General features: G+C 35.6%; 2 protein-coding genes across 3 annotated transcripts in view; both read left to right on the top strand.

Annotated features, from left to right (window-relative positions):
- The window catches only part of LOC139115093 (glycine receptor subunit alpha-2-like), a 28,487-nt gene extending 25,128 nt beyond the window's left edge, over positions 1-3,359 (top strand). For both annotated transcript variants that reach the window (XM_070676985.1, XM_070676986.1), the window contains exon 9: positions 590-3,359. In XM_070676985.1, the coding sequence (XP_070533086.1) occupies positions 590-820 (231 nt within the window). In that variant the 3' untranslated portion in view covers positions 821-3,359. The remainder of the gene's footprint in view (positions 1-589) is intronic.
- A 6,762-nt stretch (positions 3,360-10,121) lies between these two features.
- Positions 10,122-20,386, top strand: part of LOC139115092 (glycine receptor subunit alpha-3-like) — a 37,648-nt gene continuing 27,383 nt past the window's right edge. Inside the window, exon 1 of the mRNA XM_070676984.1 lies at positions 10,122-10,380. Within this exon, the coding sequence (XP_070533085.1) occupies positions 10,280-10,380 (101 nt within the window). The 5' untranslated portion in view covers positions 10,122-10,279. The remainder of the gene's footprint in view (positions 10,381-20,386) is intronic.

Here is a 20,386-nt window from a genome sequence, read left to right as displayed (position 1 = left end):
TTATGTCCGCACTGGAATTATTTGCCAATTATAGCATAGTGTACACTATCTGTTATTTTCGTAAGAGTACTTTGAAGTTCAATATACATTGGGATTTCCGTGCAATAACAAAAATAATGGAACATCCGGTTTACAGATGCTATCCCTTTAAAGGGAAGGGTCATTCCCTCTGCTGATGCGCGACTTTCTTTTCGACAGGTATTGCCTCTTCCCAGAAATTGGCGATGAACGTCAAGCAAATATTAGGCAATTTCAGCATTTTATGCATGTTCATAATTCACAAGTTTTTTAGCTTTCCAAGTTTTGAATCAAAGCAAGACTTAACCAAGTAAACTTTGATATGTTGTTCATAGCAACAGCCCCCCCCCCCCCCATTGGTCCAATACGTGCAGCCACAGACGGGACGACCCATCCCTGCAATAAAAGTTACAATGTTCCATTGCTGATGTTCTGAAGAAATATTGACCATTATGTAGTCCATCTTCTTAAACTAGGCCTGCAGGTATATTCAGTTTGCGCATTGAAAGAAGTTATGCTACACATGACATTCGTAATATTTATAATTAATGTGTTTGTTGTTGGCCTTCAGAACCAAGAAGTCGGCTGTGAGTGTGGAACGGAAAATATTGAGATGGAACCGTTGGAAAGAAGGAATCAGACCACAATATCCAATGGATCAACCAATGTCACCAGCAAAGCACCAACTGCATTTCAACGATTGATGACAGCTGATAATATCGATAAAATTTCAAGAATTGCCTTTCCTGTCGTGTTTGTAACATTTAATGTCATTTATTGGCCAACTTTATTGAGCCGCTAGTCCAGGACTGACAATATGTTGTCAAGTTGGCAATTACGTGTGTCCACTGTACTGCTTCATCGACATAGAACCACCGTTTGACAACAACGTGGGTCTTTTATGGATAGTTTGGAAGAAGAAGTGTCATATTGTTAGCAACACAATACGTCATATATCTTCCCAGACATATTAAATCTATAGTTAATACGATGCCTGCAAAAATTCGGAATGTTCTCTTATACTTCTTTCAATGTTTCTGATTCTATGACTTTATCTTATTAACCTACGCGTCTGAACTTTAATCTTATAGATGCATGACTGTTTGCGTTGGAAATGTTTACCGCTTGTTTCATAGAGTGATCTGAGGTTTATAAAAAAACTGCATGATTTTGCGGGTTGATATGGGGTTGGTAAATACCAACGTTTACGTAATGCAGGAAATTTACCTTAACTACGCTCCAGGCTGATATACGAACTCCGAATAGTAAAATGAATGACATGCTTGTAGAATCGATATAATTGCTTCTGATTTGCAGAGACCCGAGAAAACAGCGAAAGATAAGCACAGTTCTTTTGAAGATACTCAATTACAGTCGACTTTCGTTTTGAAACTTGCTGAACGAAGTCGATACATCACTTTAGTGACATGTCCATTGTACATTTTGAACTTTTCACACGACGTTTATACTTAAAATTCCATTATCAGCATACAATATTACGTACTTTCCTCTCTCTAGAATTAACGACTTTTGTCACGGTGTTTTCCTGAATCACCGAAGGAGATAAATATTGTTTTCTGTCGGTTCGTTTATCTGTTCCAAGTCTTGCCACGTTTAACAGCGCAGAATTGTTGTACAGAATTGATGAATGGTACGTCCATAATAAGGTCAATAAGTTGAAAATTTAAATTAGTACCAGCATTTCTATAAACGGTTAAACTGATACGTTTGTTGTACAATACACACATGTAGACTGGCTATGAGGATAACAATGGACATATACTTTTGTTTCTCCACTGAGGAGACCTGTGAGTTGCCTCAGCAGAGAGTTTGTCTCATGGGGTCCTGGATAAGAATCTCCAAAATGTTAAGTGGTATCCAGCTTTTAGCATGTATTAGCGCCAAAATGACGCATACCACGTGGCCATAAATTGACGAATCACGACAGAGACTTTGGATGAGCCGTGTAACAATATTGAATGTTCGACAGATCACCGAAGAACATTAGAGGTAGATTTCAATTTTGTACTCAGTTAACGTCGCAAGGCCTTCTTTCGAAACCGGTAAAATGAACATGGAAGTAGATTCGTCAACTATGAATAAGCCGGCGAAAAAATGCTTTGTCGACTTTTTTTTCATAGTAACCCTGTATAGTATTTATTGAGGACGACAAAGAGTTTATTGTTTAGATAAAAGTCGCAGAGAGATTAAACGTCGTAGAGTTTTATCATCAACTTTCGATACTATACCATTAAATCGAGGAGATGACTTATATTTGAAGAGTTGAATAATGTCAGTGCTGACGTCATTGTTGTTACGTGTTACATTGTACGAATATGGCCGTGGAAGATTTAAAAATTCAATGAGAAAAGGAATAAGAATTTGGTCTAAAAGTTAGGAAAATGACGTCACTTAGTTTTCAGTGTCGTAGGATTTTCAAAGTCGGAATGTGATACCAAATGGAACATTGTAGCATTCATGATGTAAATGTACAAATGACGCTGTTGATTCTAGTCGAAATGTGTCTTCTTTCTCGGTCCATTTTTTAAGACTCTACGAACTGCCACGGATAATATGCAGGTGTAGGATAATCTAATAATATTTTGTTTTTATCACATGGTACTCGATCACCTTATCAATAATTATTTCGTGAAAACAGTATGGAATGTTGTCAGTGCTATAACCATATCTTTACCAATATCGATATATTCCATGTTCTATCGATGCCACTAAAATATTCATAATCTCAGGCTATTTAAGATATTGCTCAACCATAATTAACTGAAATTTATCTGTTCTAATATTCCACCGCTGGCGTACCTTTACAGTTGCAGAAGTGATTGCTACGTCACGATCAGTAATCAGCTGATTGGTCAGTGACTTCAATTACATTTACATAATGATAGTAATATTCTGAGTATAACCTTCGGGGGAGACAGAGAGAGAGACAGAGAGAGAGACAGAGAGAGAGACAGAGAGAGAGACTGTAGTTTTACCGGCTTTTCAACGGTGACGCATATAAAACAATGAAATGTATATTTTATATTTACGTGGTTTGTCATAACTAGTGTTACAGACACCGGAGACAACATTTGCATCATCTGAACCATTTATACTTGTACTGACCAACAAAACTGAAAAATCGTTTTCTGTCGCAGTTATTACATGAATGCTACTAACACACGAACGATGGCCATTTCATCGTCGCATTAGCGTAAATATTTTCTAAACGTAAAATTTTGTGATGACGTGCTGTGTTTTTACAGATACTCTGTATGTTTCTATGGTGACGTGACGTCAAGAATAATGAATAAAAATGTCAACCTTGGCTTTGAAAATGAGTCACTCAGAGCGTTGTAATCATGTTTGTTATTTATTTCCTCTTCATAATTCTCTTTGCCAACATATCCGTGTTACGTCATTGGGACGGTGACGAAGGTGTACCGACTTTGTCTTTTCATGTGTCATTCTTTTAATGGCGAGGTCGTTCAGTCAAAATGATGCAATATTCGCTATTATATGAAATCAAATATATTTTGTTGCTTGCCATTTCCCGTAAAAAGCGAACTACAACGGAATTGCCATGGTAACTTGTACATGAAAGTGAAATATATTCTGTCACTGCAAAAAATGAAGCTTTTCTGTAAACACCAGCAAGATAGAGATTATGATTTTAATACAACAGGCTAAGAAATGTCAGCTTTAAGATTTCAGACCAAAACTGAGCAGCAGTCGAGAAGTTTACTGTCTAGCAACCATTATCACCTTAACCGTGAAAATTCAAATGCATCATGCCATACTTAAAATAAAGAATTGAAATCTCTTCACGCTGTGCTATTCTACATTAATTCCGATAAGATCCCATACCACTCTCATCAACAATTTAATCAATTAATTTAGGCACGAAGCTTTGGTAAACGAGATCACAAATCAATATAATATCAAGGAAAACATTTGTAACAAATTTGATCATGTGATTCAGGGAGTCGGCAAGGATGCATCATTGTTGTTTGTATAACAATAACAGTTTCTTATCTAAGTTCCTGATAAAATATCCATCATTTGACTCAGTTGTCAGTGACAATGCAGCTCGTCCATGTATACAATCGTTGTTGACGAGTCAACATATAAAGGATCAAAACTTGAGTTACAAATAAATTAACGCAGTACAATATATGCCTGCATGTATATGCTGCGTCTACAAGCCTATTTAAATAGAAATTTCTAGACTTTAGTGAGAAGAAAAAAATATCCGAAGACAGACACAAGAATTCTAAAAAGTTGTCAGCTCTTTACGACCCAGTAATTTTGCAGAGTAGTGATCTGGATAAGTTGGTTTCCACATATAACAGTGTATTAAGCAAACTCTTAGATAAGCATGCTCCAATAGTTTCGAAACGAGTAACAACTAAACAGAGTTTACCCTGGCTAAATGAGCACATTACACGTGTCAGAACACTGAGGAGACGTGCAGAAAGAAAGTGGAGGCTGCATCAAACCGTAATCAGCAGACAAACTTTTAAACAGTTTAGAAATCGCTTTTGCGGGAGCTTGATTTTGCTTGCTCTGAATATTACAGAAACAAAGTCAATGACTGTCATGGTAATCATAAAAAGCTTTACGGTGTCATTAACTCATTGCTAAAACCACCTTGTATTACACCTTTACCAGATCACGCCACAAGTTTTGAGTTAGCTAATAGATTCAACAGTTATTTCCTAGAAAAAGTTGACAAAATCGGAGATGATCTTGATTGTCAAATGGGAAGATATGTACCGACAGAAAGGTGTACTTCTAGAGTAATTACTCAAAAATTTGAAGTTTTCAAACCAGTCACGGCTGATGAAGTAAGGAAGTACATATTAAGATCACCATCAAATCATTGTAAGAGTGATCCCATTCCAACCTGGTTGCTCAAAGAGTGTGTTGAAGAATTACTTCCTATTATCACCTATATGATAAATTGTTCTCTTCGAAATGGCATTTTTCCTGATAGCTGGAAAGAAGCTATTGTAATACCATTGTTGAAAAAGCCAGGTGCTGGTACAATTCTCTCCAATTACAGACCAGTCAGTAACTTAAGCTTTGTTTCAAAGCTTGTTGAACGGGTCGTTGTTGACCAATTAACAGCTCACATGCAAGCATATGCCCCATTACCTGTGTGTCAATCTGCATACAGGCAATATCATAGCACTGAGACTGTACTAAGCAGGGTAACTTCTGACATATTTCAGTGTATGGGGAAACAACAGGTGGCACTAATGGTGTTGCTTGATCTCAGCGCTGCCTTTGACACAGTAGATCATCAAATCTTGCTCCACACTATGAAGACAGAATATGAAGAAAAACAGAAGAATTTGCTGTTGGATGCTGCTGCGAATTCTGATTCAAAGAAATTTTGGTCACTTCTCAGAAACAAGAAAATTGGACCATCACTTAATATTTCAAAAGAAGATTGGTATAATTATTTTTTCAGTTTATTAAATTTTGGCTATGACAGTGAGATATCCGATGTATTTTATGAAGATGTTAAAAAGTTTGTTGATGACTTTAATCCATTCTTTCAAGAAAATATTTGTAATCATGTAGATTGTTCCGACCTTGACAGTGACATAACTTTTGATGAAGTTGATAAATGTATAAATGATTTGAAAAATGGGAAGGCACCAGGTTATGATGGCATCCCAGCAGAAATTCTAAAACACTCACCAAGGAAGTTCAAAGAACTTCTTGTTCTCTTATTTAACAAACTATTTTGTGCTGGTTATTTTCCGTCTGACTGGGTGTTGGGTTTAATAGTTCCATTGCATAAGAAAGGTGATAGAGAGAACGTTAACAATTATAGAGGTATAACACTCCTTTCATTACTGGGGAAAGTTTTTTCCTCAATTATCTCTAATAGATTAAATGCATGGATCGATAAAAATTGTCCCCTGTTGGAAAACCAGGCAGGTTTTCGAAAGGGTTACAGTTGTGTTGACAATATGTTTATTTTGGATACAATTATTAACAGGTACTTTTCACTGAAAAGTCGTCTTTATTGTGTGTTTGTAGACTTTGAAAAGGCGTTTGACCGTATCAATCATTATTTGTTATTTTATAAGTTGATAAAATGTGGTCTTCATGGCAAGTTTTTTAAAACACTCAAATCGATGTATACAAATATTAAGTCACGTGTACGCACGCCACATGGTATTACCCAAGTATTTGATTGCTATTGTGGAGTTCAACAGGGTTCAATTTTATCCCCAATGCTTTTTGCCTTATTTTTGAATGACCTGGGTCAACAACTTGAAAACACGTTTGCTGGTGTATATGTAGGTATTCTGCGGTTATTTTACTTGTTATTTGCTGATGACCTTATTTTGTTTAGCTACAATGCAATTGGTTTACAGAGACTTTTAAATGACTTATCTGTATATTCAGATAAATGGAAACTTAAAGTGAATGTAAGTAAAACGAAAGTAGTAGTTTTCAGAAAAGCTGGTGGCCTAAGGAACTATGAGAATTGGTTCTGAGGCGAAAAATTATCTGTTGTACCGTACTTTAGCTACCTTGGAATCATGTTCTCGTCCAGCGGACTTTGGTATATGGCCCAGAAAACTTTAGCAGAACAAGCGTGTAAAGCAATTTTTGCTCTAAAACAGTCACTGTCAAAATTTAAATCACTTGATGTCAAGATTTCAATGAAAATCTTTGACTGTAAAATTTTACCAATTCTAATGTATGGCAGTGAATTATGGGGATTTCACAAGGCCGAGAATATTGAAAAGATACATCGTAAATTTTGTAAATATGTTCTTGGTCTCTATGACAGCACTTCGAATCCAGTCATTTATGGCGAACTTGGGAGAACTCCACTTTACTGTGTAAGATATATTCGTATCATCAAATACTGGTTTAAAATATTGAAGATGACTGAACATCGTTTTGTACAGCAGTGTTATAAATACCAATATAGTGAAGCAGAAAATAATCGAAAATGCTGGGCATTCAATGTTAAACAATTACTATCTTCATATGGTTTTGGCTATGCATGGCTAAACCAAGGTGTTGGTGATGAAACAGTATTTTTTCATATTTTCAAGGAGAGAATCCATGATAACTATGCCCAGTTGTGGTCCTCTGATCTTTCCCGTTATTCAAAACTCGATACATACAGAGAATTCAAGCTAACTTTCAAATATGAATCGTATCTTGATGTCATTGAAGATAATAAGTTAAGAAGGTCACTTTGTAAATTGAGATCATCTGCACACCAGCTAAGGATTGAAACTGATCGTCCAAAGGGCATCCCTAGACACAGTAGGCTTTGTAATTTTTGTGATCTTCAAGCAGTAGAAGATGAGTTCCATTTTTGTCTGGTCTGCCCGCTTTACAATGATTTACGGCGGAAATATTTACCAACCTACTTTTATAGAGATTATACATATCAGAAATTTTTGAGGCTTATGCAGTTGGATTCCCAAAGTGTGATTTATTTTGCAAAGTTTGTATTTTTTGCTTTCAAACGCAGAGAAAGGCGTAACCTTGAGTTGATTAACCAGGTTGATGTTTAGTTCAAGCTCTAAAGTATTCTTTATCCTTATATGGAACATTTGTTTACTGTATATATCCCTTTTGTGTCCGTGTGTATTTTTCTACATAATCAGTGTATATTTGTACCATAGGCCGGTGGCCAAAGTACTGAATAAATGAATGAATGAATGAATGAATGAATGCATGAATGATTTGATTAGATAACACAGTTTTGCATTGGCTTTCATCTTATCTAAGTGATAGAACACAAAGAGTACTGATATCCGACAGTTTGTCTGAAAAGTGTGGTATCAGATTTGGTGTTCCACAGGGATCTTGCCTTGGACCGGTTCTGTTTACAGCTTATTCAAGTACATTGTTCCACGTCATGAACAAACATTTATTATATGCAGACGATACACAGCTCCTGAAAGTGTTTGCACCGAGAGCTGATGATGAGACCACAGCACTTGAATGTGTACAAAACTGTGTATGTGATATTCAAAATTGGATGTTGGAACATAGGTTGAAACTTAATGACAACAAAACAGAAGTTGTGATTTTTGGTACCAAACAACAGCTCGCCAAATTAACTTGTGACTATGTTCAAATTGGTAATGACAGAATCAAAATTGTTAACAAGGTTCGTAATTTAGGAGGATATCTTGATTCGACCTTGTCGATGGAGCACCATGTCAACCAGATTTGTAAAAAAGCCAGTCACAGCTTATACAACCTCCGACGTATTCGTCATTATTTGAATCAAGACACTACTGAAATTCTTGTTCATGCTCTCATTAGCTCCCACCTCGACTACGCCAATTCAATCTTATATGGCATGCCAAATCAGCATTTTAATAAATTACAGCGTGTCCAAAATGATGCAGCAAGAGTGGTAATGCATCTGAGAAAGTATGATGGTGTGACTGACTCACTGATCCAACTACACTGGCTTCCAGTAAAGGCCAGGGTTAATTTCAAAATTATCTTGCAGGTCTTTAAGGCTCTAAATGGTATGGCACCACAGTATATTTGTGACTTGGTAGAAAAAGTCAGCGTTAATAGGTATAATCTGCGGATAAATTCCGGTATGAATCTTGTAGTACCAAGATCTTTCAACAAGTATAATGATCGTGCATTTGCAGTCTGTGGTCCAAGGTTATGGAACTCACTCCACTTGAATTAAAGTGCATAACAGAAATTCAACCTTTTAAATCAAAATTAAAAACTTTTCTTTTTAAACAATTTTATCAACTGCACTGATTAATTTTAATATTATTGGACATTTATGAGATTTTTGTTCAAATCTTGTTTTGTATTTTTATTGAATGCAATACTTTTTATTGTTTTACTTGATGTAAAGCGCTTTTGAATATTTTATTGTAGAAAAAGCGCTATAGAAATATATTAAACATTATTAAATATTATTAAACATTACTAATATTCCTCAACAATTTGGCTTGAGAGAACACAAAAGTTCTATATTGTCCAAGAGTGGGTCCGAAGAGTGTGGCAAAATGTGGTATTGCTCTAGACGGTACCATCTGATGGTTTTCCCGCCTTACTTTGTCATTTTTTAACTGTAACCGGTGATATTTTGCATTGACGGCTACTGGTAATCTTTCTCTTTCAAAAATCATCCAGACCCCGTCCTAAAATTATAATGTGCTGGTGCGATAGAGCGTCCATCCAGGTTCATCTCTCCTTTAAGTTGTAATTGCCTCCAGACCATTCCAAAAATGAGTCTTGGAAGACATTGTGTGCCATCGTCTTGTATTTTAGGCTTTTTGTGAGGATATTGAAGAATTCAGTCCTTCTACACCATTTCTACATTTCACTCTGAAGCCGTTATTACAAGTTACTTAAGAAAAACTTAGGAATTAATGAAACTTTCACGACCAGATTAAACCCTTAGAGCTGTCAGTCTTCAAAAGAAGCTGTCCTAGTTTATACGAACGAGAACAATGTCCCACATGTAATGTGTTCTAAAAAGCAGTGATTTCAAGCTGTGATCAGGTCTGGGTCATACTGTACAACATATCAACACAACGGGGTGCTACTTAATTCCCTATGTGATGAGAACTGTCAATTGCATTGGTGGCATACCGCTCAGGTCTTTCGTTGTAATTTAAGCTTTGAATTACTCCCACTTGAATTGAAATAGCCTGCCTTCAGGCAACTGTGCAGATCATTTTATGAGAGGTTAGGCAAGGGAGGCGAGCTCAACATATTGAAGAGGACAAGACCCCTCAAAGAAAATTCAGAAATATACAGCAGTGCATTCTAGTGCAATACAAAACCCTCTGACTACTTCCTGACGAGAATCATTGATAAATCACCAATGTTTCGTTTCTGTAAGTGCCCAGGGCATGGAACTAGAAACTAGTTCCATGCTACGGGTAACAAAATTTGGTCATAGGTTAGAGCGACCCCAATCCAACTTTCTTCGTCGATTATGCCTGCACTTACTGTGTGTGTCAAGAATATCATTGAAAAGCCCTCAACGGCAAAAGCCTTTAAATGTAGAATACCAGTCGCCTGAGGTCGCGAAACCCACCAATCTGTTGCTGTAAGCTGCTTTCAGTGAACTATTTATTTAATTCAACCGAAAGGTCGAAGCTTTCACTACCAAGGACTAATTGTAAGGCTTCATTGAAAGCCAGTTATTGTTCGTCTGTGTAAAGCGACCTGATTTTTCACTTGCGTATCGACCAGTGTTTGTTGAAATATGGTTTAATACAGGATGAGGGTCACTGGTGGAATTTCGTCTTCCTGGACGTTTTTTCTGACAGCAGTGACGGCGTTTATCATAGTTCTGTCCTCTGACAGCAATGCTGTGACAAGGTATGTACCATTTGTGTTTTAAAGGTCATTGTGTGCGTCCCTTTGTTGAATTCAACGCTCACCACTCACGGCTGTCTTTATCGTGAACGATCAACGATTGCACTTGTAGAAAGCGATAACTGATTATTTTTGTTAGAGATTAAACAAGTGAAAAGACTTTCGCTGAATTATGATCAAGCAAACAGAGACCATCTGTTCCGAAAATCCAGTTGGTAAACGTAATTATTCAAACTAGACGGGGAGTTTTCCACAAACCTAAAGTGCTAAATGTCCTTACTGGTGTGCTAGCAATAAATTTGTTTAAATAATCACCCATTTAATTGTCTTTTCACTCATGTTGTATGATGTAACATGGCTTACGTTGAGCAATTAAATATCAATTATGCTATGTGTCAATCGATTGACCAAGTTGACATGTAAGATAACTCCAAAACAGATGTCTGTGCTGTGATCGACATTCAGTACAAGTAGTTTGTTAAACTGAGAAATGAACGATTGTTACGAAGTTGTACTGAGTGAGTGACCCATTTTATTTGCATGAACAACGAGACAACAATTTATCATTGTCGCGCCATGTCCTTGGGATTTTGGGGACAAGAAGTAAACACCGATTGCGCTTACTCGCTTGTTTTGTCATGCATCATTTAAGTCAACGAACACCCATTTTTTTGTTGCTACTCTTCCTTGAGTTTACGTTTAGACTTTTCCAAACAAATTTTAATCTCACAAAGTGCCACTTGTATTATATTTTGTCTGATAACAATGGCCGTGCATATTGTTGCGACAAAATAAAGCAATAAACTTTGAATATAGACTGTCTCATCTGTATGCATGTCAATATTGTCGTTTCTCGTACACCTTATTAGTCACGTGCTTCTGGGACACGAGTGCCAGCAACTTTCAACTTCCCTGAACTTGTTGCTATTAGCAACTTTTTACCGTCATCGCCCGTGCTGTGTCCGTGCCTCATTCCCCCTTGCCCTATTCAAATAGTCCTCAACTTGATTACACGTATAATTGCTAGAAATGCAGTGACAACTATAGAACAGATCAGCATGGGCAATGTGTTTTTTAACTTTGTCAGTGCTTTTTACATTAGCATTAGAACCGATCTAGAGTGTATTTGCTGTCCCATGAGTCTATCCTACGTGTTCGTACCTACATTAGTGAGTGTCTGTAACATTTGTCCGTAAACAGGAAATCAATATCTCTAAATCGTTCAAAGATCCAGGATGTACAAAGAAATAACATTGTGTTTGTTGAAAGTAGTCTTGACATGATTCATCTATCAGGAAATTGTAAAACGACAAGAGTCAAGATTCCATTCCAATGAATTATTAAATTAATATAAAGTCCGATGGCACTTCCGATATTTTATAATATATACATATTCAGTAATTTGTTGTCATGACAACTTGAAAGACCACTGGTAGCTTCTTAATTAGGATGTATATGAGTTAAGTTATTATAACAATTGCAATTTGTGTTTCCGTGTCCAAATTGATTAAATTAATTATTTTGACATGTTTCAGATAATGGTAAGAAACCAACCATGCTTACCATTCGTACTCATGTCTGCATACCGTTAAAATACAGACAATAATAACGATAGATTATAAATTTTACGGATCTATCAATATAGTTAACGTTGCAGTGGACTCAGTCTGATCTACCAAATTTACAAAATTATGAATTCAAATAGATCTTCTGACCAATTCTAATTTCGTAAACCGATATGCTAACTAACAAAAAACCTGGTACTTTGTAGGTAAACCACCGGTGGAAAATTTCGCTACCTAGCGACCGTAAGGGAAGAATATAGCCCGAATCCTCATGACCTTATTTTACATTACAAATCTTGCTGGTAGCGTAACAGACATGTTTATTATATTCATGGTGTAATATCATAAACCTCTATTTACTTGTAATATAACATTTGCCGACACAAATGATGTCATTTGATATTGGAATATGGATAGACGGTTATTTTCAAATATCATGATGGATTACCAATCTTGCTGGCACCGAAACAGATCATGGTGTAGAATCATAGAATTTTTATTTATTTTGTAATATAACTATTGCCGACACAAATGATGTAACTTGGTATTGGAGTATTTGAAGAAGGTTACTTTAAAGTATTATGCAGTTATAAAAAACTATTGATTTTATCCTCTCGATCGAGTCTATTATTACGCGGGTACTATTTACTATCGGTTTTGGTAAAAATATCTCTTAGTTCAGTTTATATATTGTTCTTGAATATCTCAAATTAATGGTACGAATACAGACGCCTTCAAACACACACTTGCCATGGTATGGTAAAATGCGGATATAAACAGTCATGCTGTTAATATGATGAACACGATTGGAACTAATTTTGGATAATTCGATGGTGAAGTAATGCCGATTTAATCTACAAATATAATCTCATCTGCTTTTCTTTTTACATTACGCACTTGTTTTTATGAGTAATTTGTATTATTGCAACATTCGACTATCTGGCACCTAACACTTTTGAGAAATTTAAAAAATATGGAAATCCAATTATTCAAAATTCATTCCAATCGTGTTAATGATTCAAGTTTCGTTTGCTTTGAAGATAAAGCCATGAGATTCTTCATCCAGAATCCTATTTTCAACATAAAATCCAAACCAATATACTTTCCATCTACTTTCAGCAGATAAATCACCACTCTAATAAATCACATCCATTACAACCATTTAACTCCTCTATGTGCATTTTACACAATAGGTAGTCTTCTCCAAGGGGAGCGTGTTTATCAGTCTCACTCTAAGTCTAATAAATTCACTGGCAGCCTATACAGCCCATTTTCTTTGTATACGACGAGGCGATAAATTCTTTCAATTCTAATGGCTTTAACAATTGAAGTCGTAAATCACGTTAAGATAGTAACTGTAACGTGTGATCTATTCTGTTCTTTAAAAACAGATTTCAAATCTTCATTGCTGATTCGACTCCCAGCGATGTCTACTGGAGCAACGCGTTGAATGCAAATGAGTGTAATGAGTTAAAATGATAAAATAACTGAAGAAATTGATAAAAACCGTTGGTATCTCAGTAATCACATTTGTAACGATCACATCGCTGTACGTCGACATTGCCGTACTTTCAACTTTGTAGAAAGATGCGACTACTAACACTTACAAAACAGCCACGCCCCTGAAAAAGTGTTGGGTGTAGTGAGTGACTAACTCTTAATCAGAGAAATGAAGTAATTTCTGGAATACTGCATTTTTTCTAATCACAGGGAAAATGAGGAAATAAAAATAAAACCAATTATGTAGAGTAGATGCAGGAGAGTTGATCTGGCGATGTTTGTGAAACGTAAAATATGGCCTGATAACAAGTAACGTGAATCGCTATTGTCTATTTTCAGAATTAAACTATTAGTGCTGGTTGATAAAACAAACAAATATGTGATTAATTAATGTAAATACACGTAGAATCAAAACTAGGATGCAAATGACACTATCATGTTGGCCATTTGTCGCGAGAAAAAACTCTGATCGGCAGCTGCCGTGTGTAGATTCAATAATGATGGCATGTCCGTTGGCTGCTGAGTAACATTTATCCAGAGTCCTCTGAGACTAACAATTCCTTTGCAAAATATGGCATTTGAACTCTTACATAATGACATATTCAGTAAAACTTTAGTGTGCCATGAAATCGAACATCTTCATTTTCTCGTCATTTTACTATGTCAACGGATATTCCATTTTTTCAAACAAAAACTTCGGCGGAAACTTTCCTTATTTCTTTAGTCGCCGTCCGTGTTGTCCTCAATCATTTGAACTTTGACCTCTCATTGAAATAATAACGTAAAACACACTGACAACGAGAGTACTCTGCAATCATTCTTTGTGAAAAAGCTAAATTGATTGTCTTCCGATTAAGTTTAAAGCATAAGAATAAGCTATGCATTTATCAAATGATGATGATTATGATGATGTCATTCTATTGAATTCTCTCGGAAAACAATTTATCGATAAAGTGAGGTACACATCACAAGTTTTATCTTTAACACGATTGGAACTAATTTGGGATGATTGGATCGTTATATTTTTCAAATTTTCAAAAGTGTTAGGTGCCCTATCGCTGAATGTTGCGATATTACAAATTTCTCATAGAAACAAGTGTGTAACTTAAAAAAGAAAAGCAGATGAGGTTACATTTGCAGATTATATCGTTATTACTTCACCATCCAATTATACCAAATTAATTCCAATCGTGTTGTTTGTACGTGAAAGACAATACAATACCATAGAGTGTTATGACAAACAGAGCGTGAATATAACTGACTTCAAATTCACTGTATTGCGTGCTGCTGGTCTTTGAATATCTGTCATAATTAGGAAATGTAAACATGCCAATCGGGAAATGTTGAATGGCAACATTGGGCAGCGTAAACAAGTGTCATAGAGACTTCCACAATCTGACTGTTATCATTGCAGGAGATCTAAAACCGGCGTTTAAACGATGCATTATGTTTTACAATGACGTTGGAATCAATTTGTCAATAAATATCAAACGTGTTACAAGACTCCAAATCAGACGGTGAGTCGTGAGAGGATTAAATCTTAAAGCTGGGATGAAATGAAATTGATCGTTAAGCGTTGGCTGTCTTAATTACTGATAAATTGACACAGATGTGTCTCGTGTTCTGCTTAATTCGTCAAAAAAAACCCCAAATAGATAAAGCGAGGGATCAAGAAATCTTTAATTGTACAACATCAAAATGATAGGCAGATCAGAGAATAATTGATGATATTTGCTTCAGCGACCTAAATTAAATGTTTGTTATTACAAATGTCATATGTGTAGGTTCTAATAATTACCAATTTTAAACTAAGGTGGATTAAAAGGTTTGTCGATGGAAAAGTAAAGGATGTGGCCATTGTTTGGTCAAATGAAACATCCACCAAATGCTGCCATTGATAAAAATCTCCCTGAACGCACAATGATTTCCAAGGTTCAGATCCATTAACGTTACTAGCTTGCTATATCAAGGATGAACGTCTCTTTCATAAAGCATGAAACGTTTTAATAAACCAGTCAGAAGAAACAATCGAGCAAAGTGCAAAATGGTTTTATTTGTTGAAGAGGAAAAATTCGCTTTGCAAGAACTTTATCTGAGATAAGCAAAGGGGAGCACACGACTGTCATTTGGTCGGAAAATTGCTCGGTAATTGCTGTTTATAACATTTTTGCTGTTAACTCTAAATTTCTGCTTTTCTTTTTTGGAAACAATATATCTGTGAGGAAGAGGCTTTGATTTAAAGGTGATTTACATTAAACCATACTATTCTAACCTGTTTTGGAAAAAAATTAAAAACTTGCCTTTCTCTACCAGATATTTACACCTTTACTATCAGCAGGCTTTCGAAAATAACTGAGAATCATAACCCTTGCTCGCCCATTTAGCATGGGGCATGGAAGTTAGTCATCCTTGAATAGCTTAATTACATTTCTTAATTTTCCCGCGAGGCAAGAGAATGACAATATGTGTGAGAAAATACCTCCCGCCCGCTAAGAAATCACTTATACGAACAACCTTGTCAGCACAAACAGTTTTATTAGCTGGCCCAAAGAGAAATGACGATATATGGAGGTATATGGGACACAGAGATTCAATTGTCTTATGACAGCAGCCAACATCCATGCTGATTTTGATTAATAATGAGAAATATCAAGGTATTATTTAAGCATACTGCAAATCTTAAATGACAAATAGAGGCTAGAGTTCTACAAGGTTAAATATTGTTATACAGGGTTTTCCATTTTAACAGAAGGAAGGTGTCAAATGATCATAAACATTTATCTATTACAGAAAAGGTGAGCCGGGAATTAACCCACAGTGTCAATATCTTTCACGTTACTGAAACGATCTGATAGATAACATCATCAATAACAATTACTCTACAGCAATCATTCGTGATTAATCTGAAAGATCACGTGGGCCACAAATGATCATTGCCATATGTTATGTCGCTATCCCGCCATCATGTTACAGTAGACAGTGTCTATAATCCTTGAATAGACGCCGTTGTAGTGGGGTTTGGTGTTGAGTGTTGGTCGTATGAACGAAAGTGGTTTACCGTACGGCGTCTGCCATTGTAGAAATGAAGATTTTAAAACTCTATCCATGGCAATCAAATAAATGCCGAGGTCCATGACATGGTTGACCTATGTATTGTTGAAAATAAAACCAGTGAGGGCAATTAAAAGTAATAATTACCAGGATGTTAGCCATGCAGTAGTAAGAAAAATGTGATCGCATAATTCATGTAGATATTTCATCCCAATCTGTTTGTCTTATCTAAAATTTAAGTACCTCCGCATAAAATTTAGATTTTTCCAAAAACCCTAAAATTCAGCATTTATGATTCACAGGAACCAGAGTCAGAAACATTAAATTGACTCACTATTCTTAATCGAAAGACATAAAAAACAATTTCCACAAAATTGTGACCCATTAGAAACCGCCATCACCGAACAAACAGTACATAGATATCCCCGAAAATGGAAAACAGTTACTATGAATGGTTGAAAAGTATCCTGTGTCTTTGAAACCATGTGAATCTGAGTATTCAATGTTGGAATTATAATAGTCAAATTTTCAAACAATCATGATTATGGTAGAAAATGGCCCCTATTGAGAAAAATTAAAATTTTGATTTTCAAAACAATGAGACAGTGAAAATTTTGCTGCATGATCTTCAAAATGGACCCCACAATGGACACAAAACTACCAAAGCGTTATCATCATTTTATTTTTACGAAATTATGTTCAGCCTCGTTCCCAGCAACGATAGTGTAATCGTATGGTAGGTCTAATGCAGACATTCACGAAAGGATAACACTTCAGCCTCGTTCCCAGCAACCATAGTGTAATTGTACGGTAGGTCTAATGAAGACATTTCACGACAGGATGATAATTGGATTTGAAGCATTGTGTCTCTATTTTTCTATGTTAGAATCCAAGACCGTCTCCTTTATGATTACTGCAAAAATCATCCAGATCTCAATACAGTGTTTTATCAGAATATTGTGTAAAATGCGTCAGGACACTGGTTAAGAGGAAAAAAACATTTAAGCTAAAGTAAAATGAAAAGGGTCAGAAATAAAGCTCCCACCTTCAGGAATTTTTGAGGACAACTATTATATACCCACTATTTCAGCATTTTTTGCATCGTTTTTCATTTCCTTGTTATACTCCGAAAAGTTTATTCAACTGTTCGGTATTCTGTTTGGAATAGTTACTTGCATGTGTTTTTTAGTGTTAACATTTAAAGTCATCAATATCGATGTGGTTACATCTACAGGGAAAATTGTCAACTGACTGGTCATTTCGAAATGCTCCGCCTTTCACTCAACCTTTTCTCTGTACAGGCCATGGTGATATATCAACTCGCTCGGCATTCAGTGCCAGAAAATTATTTTGTATGATTTTCAAAACTATTCACTCGACAATACTTTGCCTCAAAACCAGAGGAACAATATTTTTACGGCCAAGCCTATAATCTTGCCTTTCAGAATTTGCATTCGTATTATCTCTAAACGTTTGGTTGAAATTCGTCCAAAACGTAGAAACTATCATTCAGGTGTCTGCATTGATATCGAACACAAGCGTCAGCGATGCTTTGATTTGAAAAATAATATGAACTGATCTCGACAAAGGTACTACCAGTCGGTGCGAATAAATACTATACATATGGTCAGAGTATCATATGATTCAAAACCCTGTACCCGGGATATTGTATAGTTTGTCCTCTTTTCTCTTGGTGAGCGCATGTAAATGTAAGTATTTAGATTATGTACATACATTTGATTTTATAGATAATTAGGGTACATATTCTGCCAAATACGTGTACGCACATGTAGATTTTGACTAAATGTTCAAACATTTTCACCTAATGGCTTATAGTTTGACTAACTACGCGACACATGCATGTAATATCCGCCAAAGTCTGTACATTTCTGCTTATTAACACCGCAACATTTGAAGCGATCTGTTTACCATTTCTACTTTCAACATGTTTTTTAGCCATTGACGCTTGGTTGAGCCTATTCAATTTAAGTCAATAAAGCCAAGTGACCTGACAGTTAAAACAAACCATTTCATCATCACTTGGTGTAGTATGAACACGATTGAGTATTGGATATTATAATTTTCAAATTTATCAAAATTGTTAAGTATCCTACAGTTTTAAATTGCAATAATACAAATTGCCCATAAAAATGAGTGCATTACAAAAGAGTAAATGTAAATGAGCTTAAATTTGCTGATTAAACAAACATAAATACAAGATCCAATTATCCCAAATGAGTTACAATCGTGTTCATGATCAGAACTGTGTATTACTTTGTCAGTTTCTGAAAAATTGTCAAAATCTACAATATAAGGTAGAACGCCACTCGGGGACAGACTAGACATTCGGTGTCTCAAATTTTTACGATTAGTTTCTGATCTGCCACTTAAAGCTCTTGGAGGACAAAAAATGTTCACCTTCTTAGCTTTTCGAAAATCGAAAACTGTAGTTTGCTCACTGAGTTAATTAATGGAGGGATGTGGCCATTTTGAATTTCAAATACCAGTAAATGTTTGGTAATTCGTTTCTCGCTAACTCTGACCCCTGATGACCCCTGATTTTTTATTACTGATTTTATTTGATTTGGAAGAGAATGGTTGAAAGTTTCATTTAGGAAAATTTGAGCAAAGGTTTTAAGTCTTTCGATGTGCGTACTACCTTAGAATGTTAAAGGCTTTGAAAAATTCAATTTAATCTTTGAAATGATTTTGTTATCAGATCAACATTATGTTGCCAAACTCGTCGAAAAATCACAATTTTTTTATTCTTTCTATTTTTGTAAAAGGTCTTTCAATTGTACCATTCTATTTGCCAGTAGAGCTTAATGTACTATGCTCGGCACGGTGCAATATGGTGTATATTTACACTTATTCGAAAAAATGATAATCAAATATTAAGTCGCTATCAGACATATGGAAGCTTTGGAATAACGAGGTGTTTTAATGTTGACGCCTGCTGTTGTTTGATAGGGTGTTGCCGTACAAGCCTGTCTGTGGACAATTATGCACATTTATCATTTTGAGTCAGCCCGTAGGTTACGATAAAACGCAGGAAAAATCAGTCAAAGAATTACGTAAACACAACCACTAATTGAGATGACTACATTAAAACTCTTTTAATTTTGGTCTTAAATTATGAAAGTGAGCGTGATAAATTCATTGTTAGATTGTGCATTGACAGCTGGTAATCTCATCTGCCATTCACAGTATGAAGGTTCATAGGAAATATAAACAGACGATCGTAACTTGTCATGTGTCCTTTTCATAATGTAAAATCAATTTTAACAATATTTATGTTTCTTGGCATCATTCGATGCAATGATATCTAGAGTGGTCATAGCATCAGAAATTTAACTTCCTTAACGTTGTCCACACGTTCTGGAAGTGGAATAGTGTTGGTTGTCATGGTAACACGCGTCAAAGTTCACCGACCAGTTTCTGTAATTTTTTACTATCATTTAACGTCAAAGTAGAACATTATAGTCCCTTCATTTATTTGGGATCAATATTTAAAGAGGATAGTATTGAGTTTTAACCACTGAATGAACATACATGACATCTGTTTTTGAAGTTGTGATTAAATGAGTGAAAATCAATAAAATATTAACTATTATCTCAAGTATGGCCTCAATCGTGTTTTTATTTCAGCTGGAGAAGAAAAATAAATTGTTTTTTGTCGAAACCATTTTACTGATATAATGTTGGATACAGACACCAGTACGTCTTATTGTAAATAAGACTCAATGGAACTTCAAATCGAACTGTTTTGTTATACTCTATGATAAACGCCGAAATAAGTACAAATCCATTTATCATCAAATTCTGTCGCCGACTTTACGAAATATCAAGCAAGAACACTGTCTGGATAGTTGATCGCGCAGACAGACAACCAG

The sequence above is a fragment of the Ptychodera flava genome, chromosome 17 (genome assembly GCF_041260155.1).
Source record: "Ptychodera flava strain L36383 chromosome 17, AS_Pfla_20210202, whole genome shotgun sequence".
Taxonomy (NCBI): domain Eukaryota; kingdom Metazoa; phylum Hemichordata; class Enteropneusta; family Ptychoderidae; genus Ptychodera; species Ptychodera flava.
This window is presented reverse-complemented; position numbering and strand designations above follow the sequence as displayed.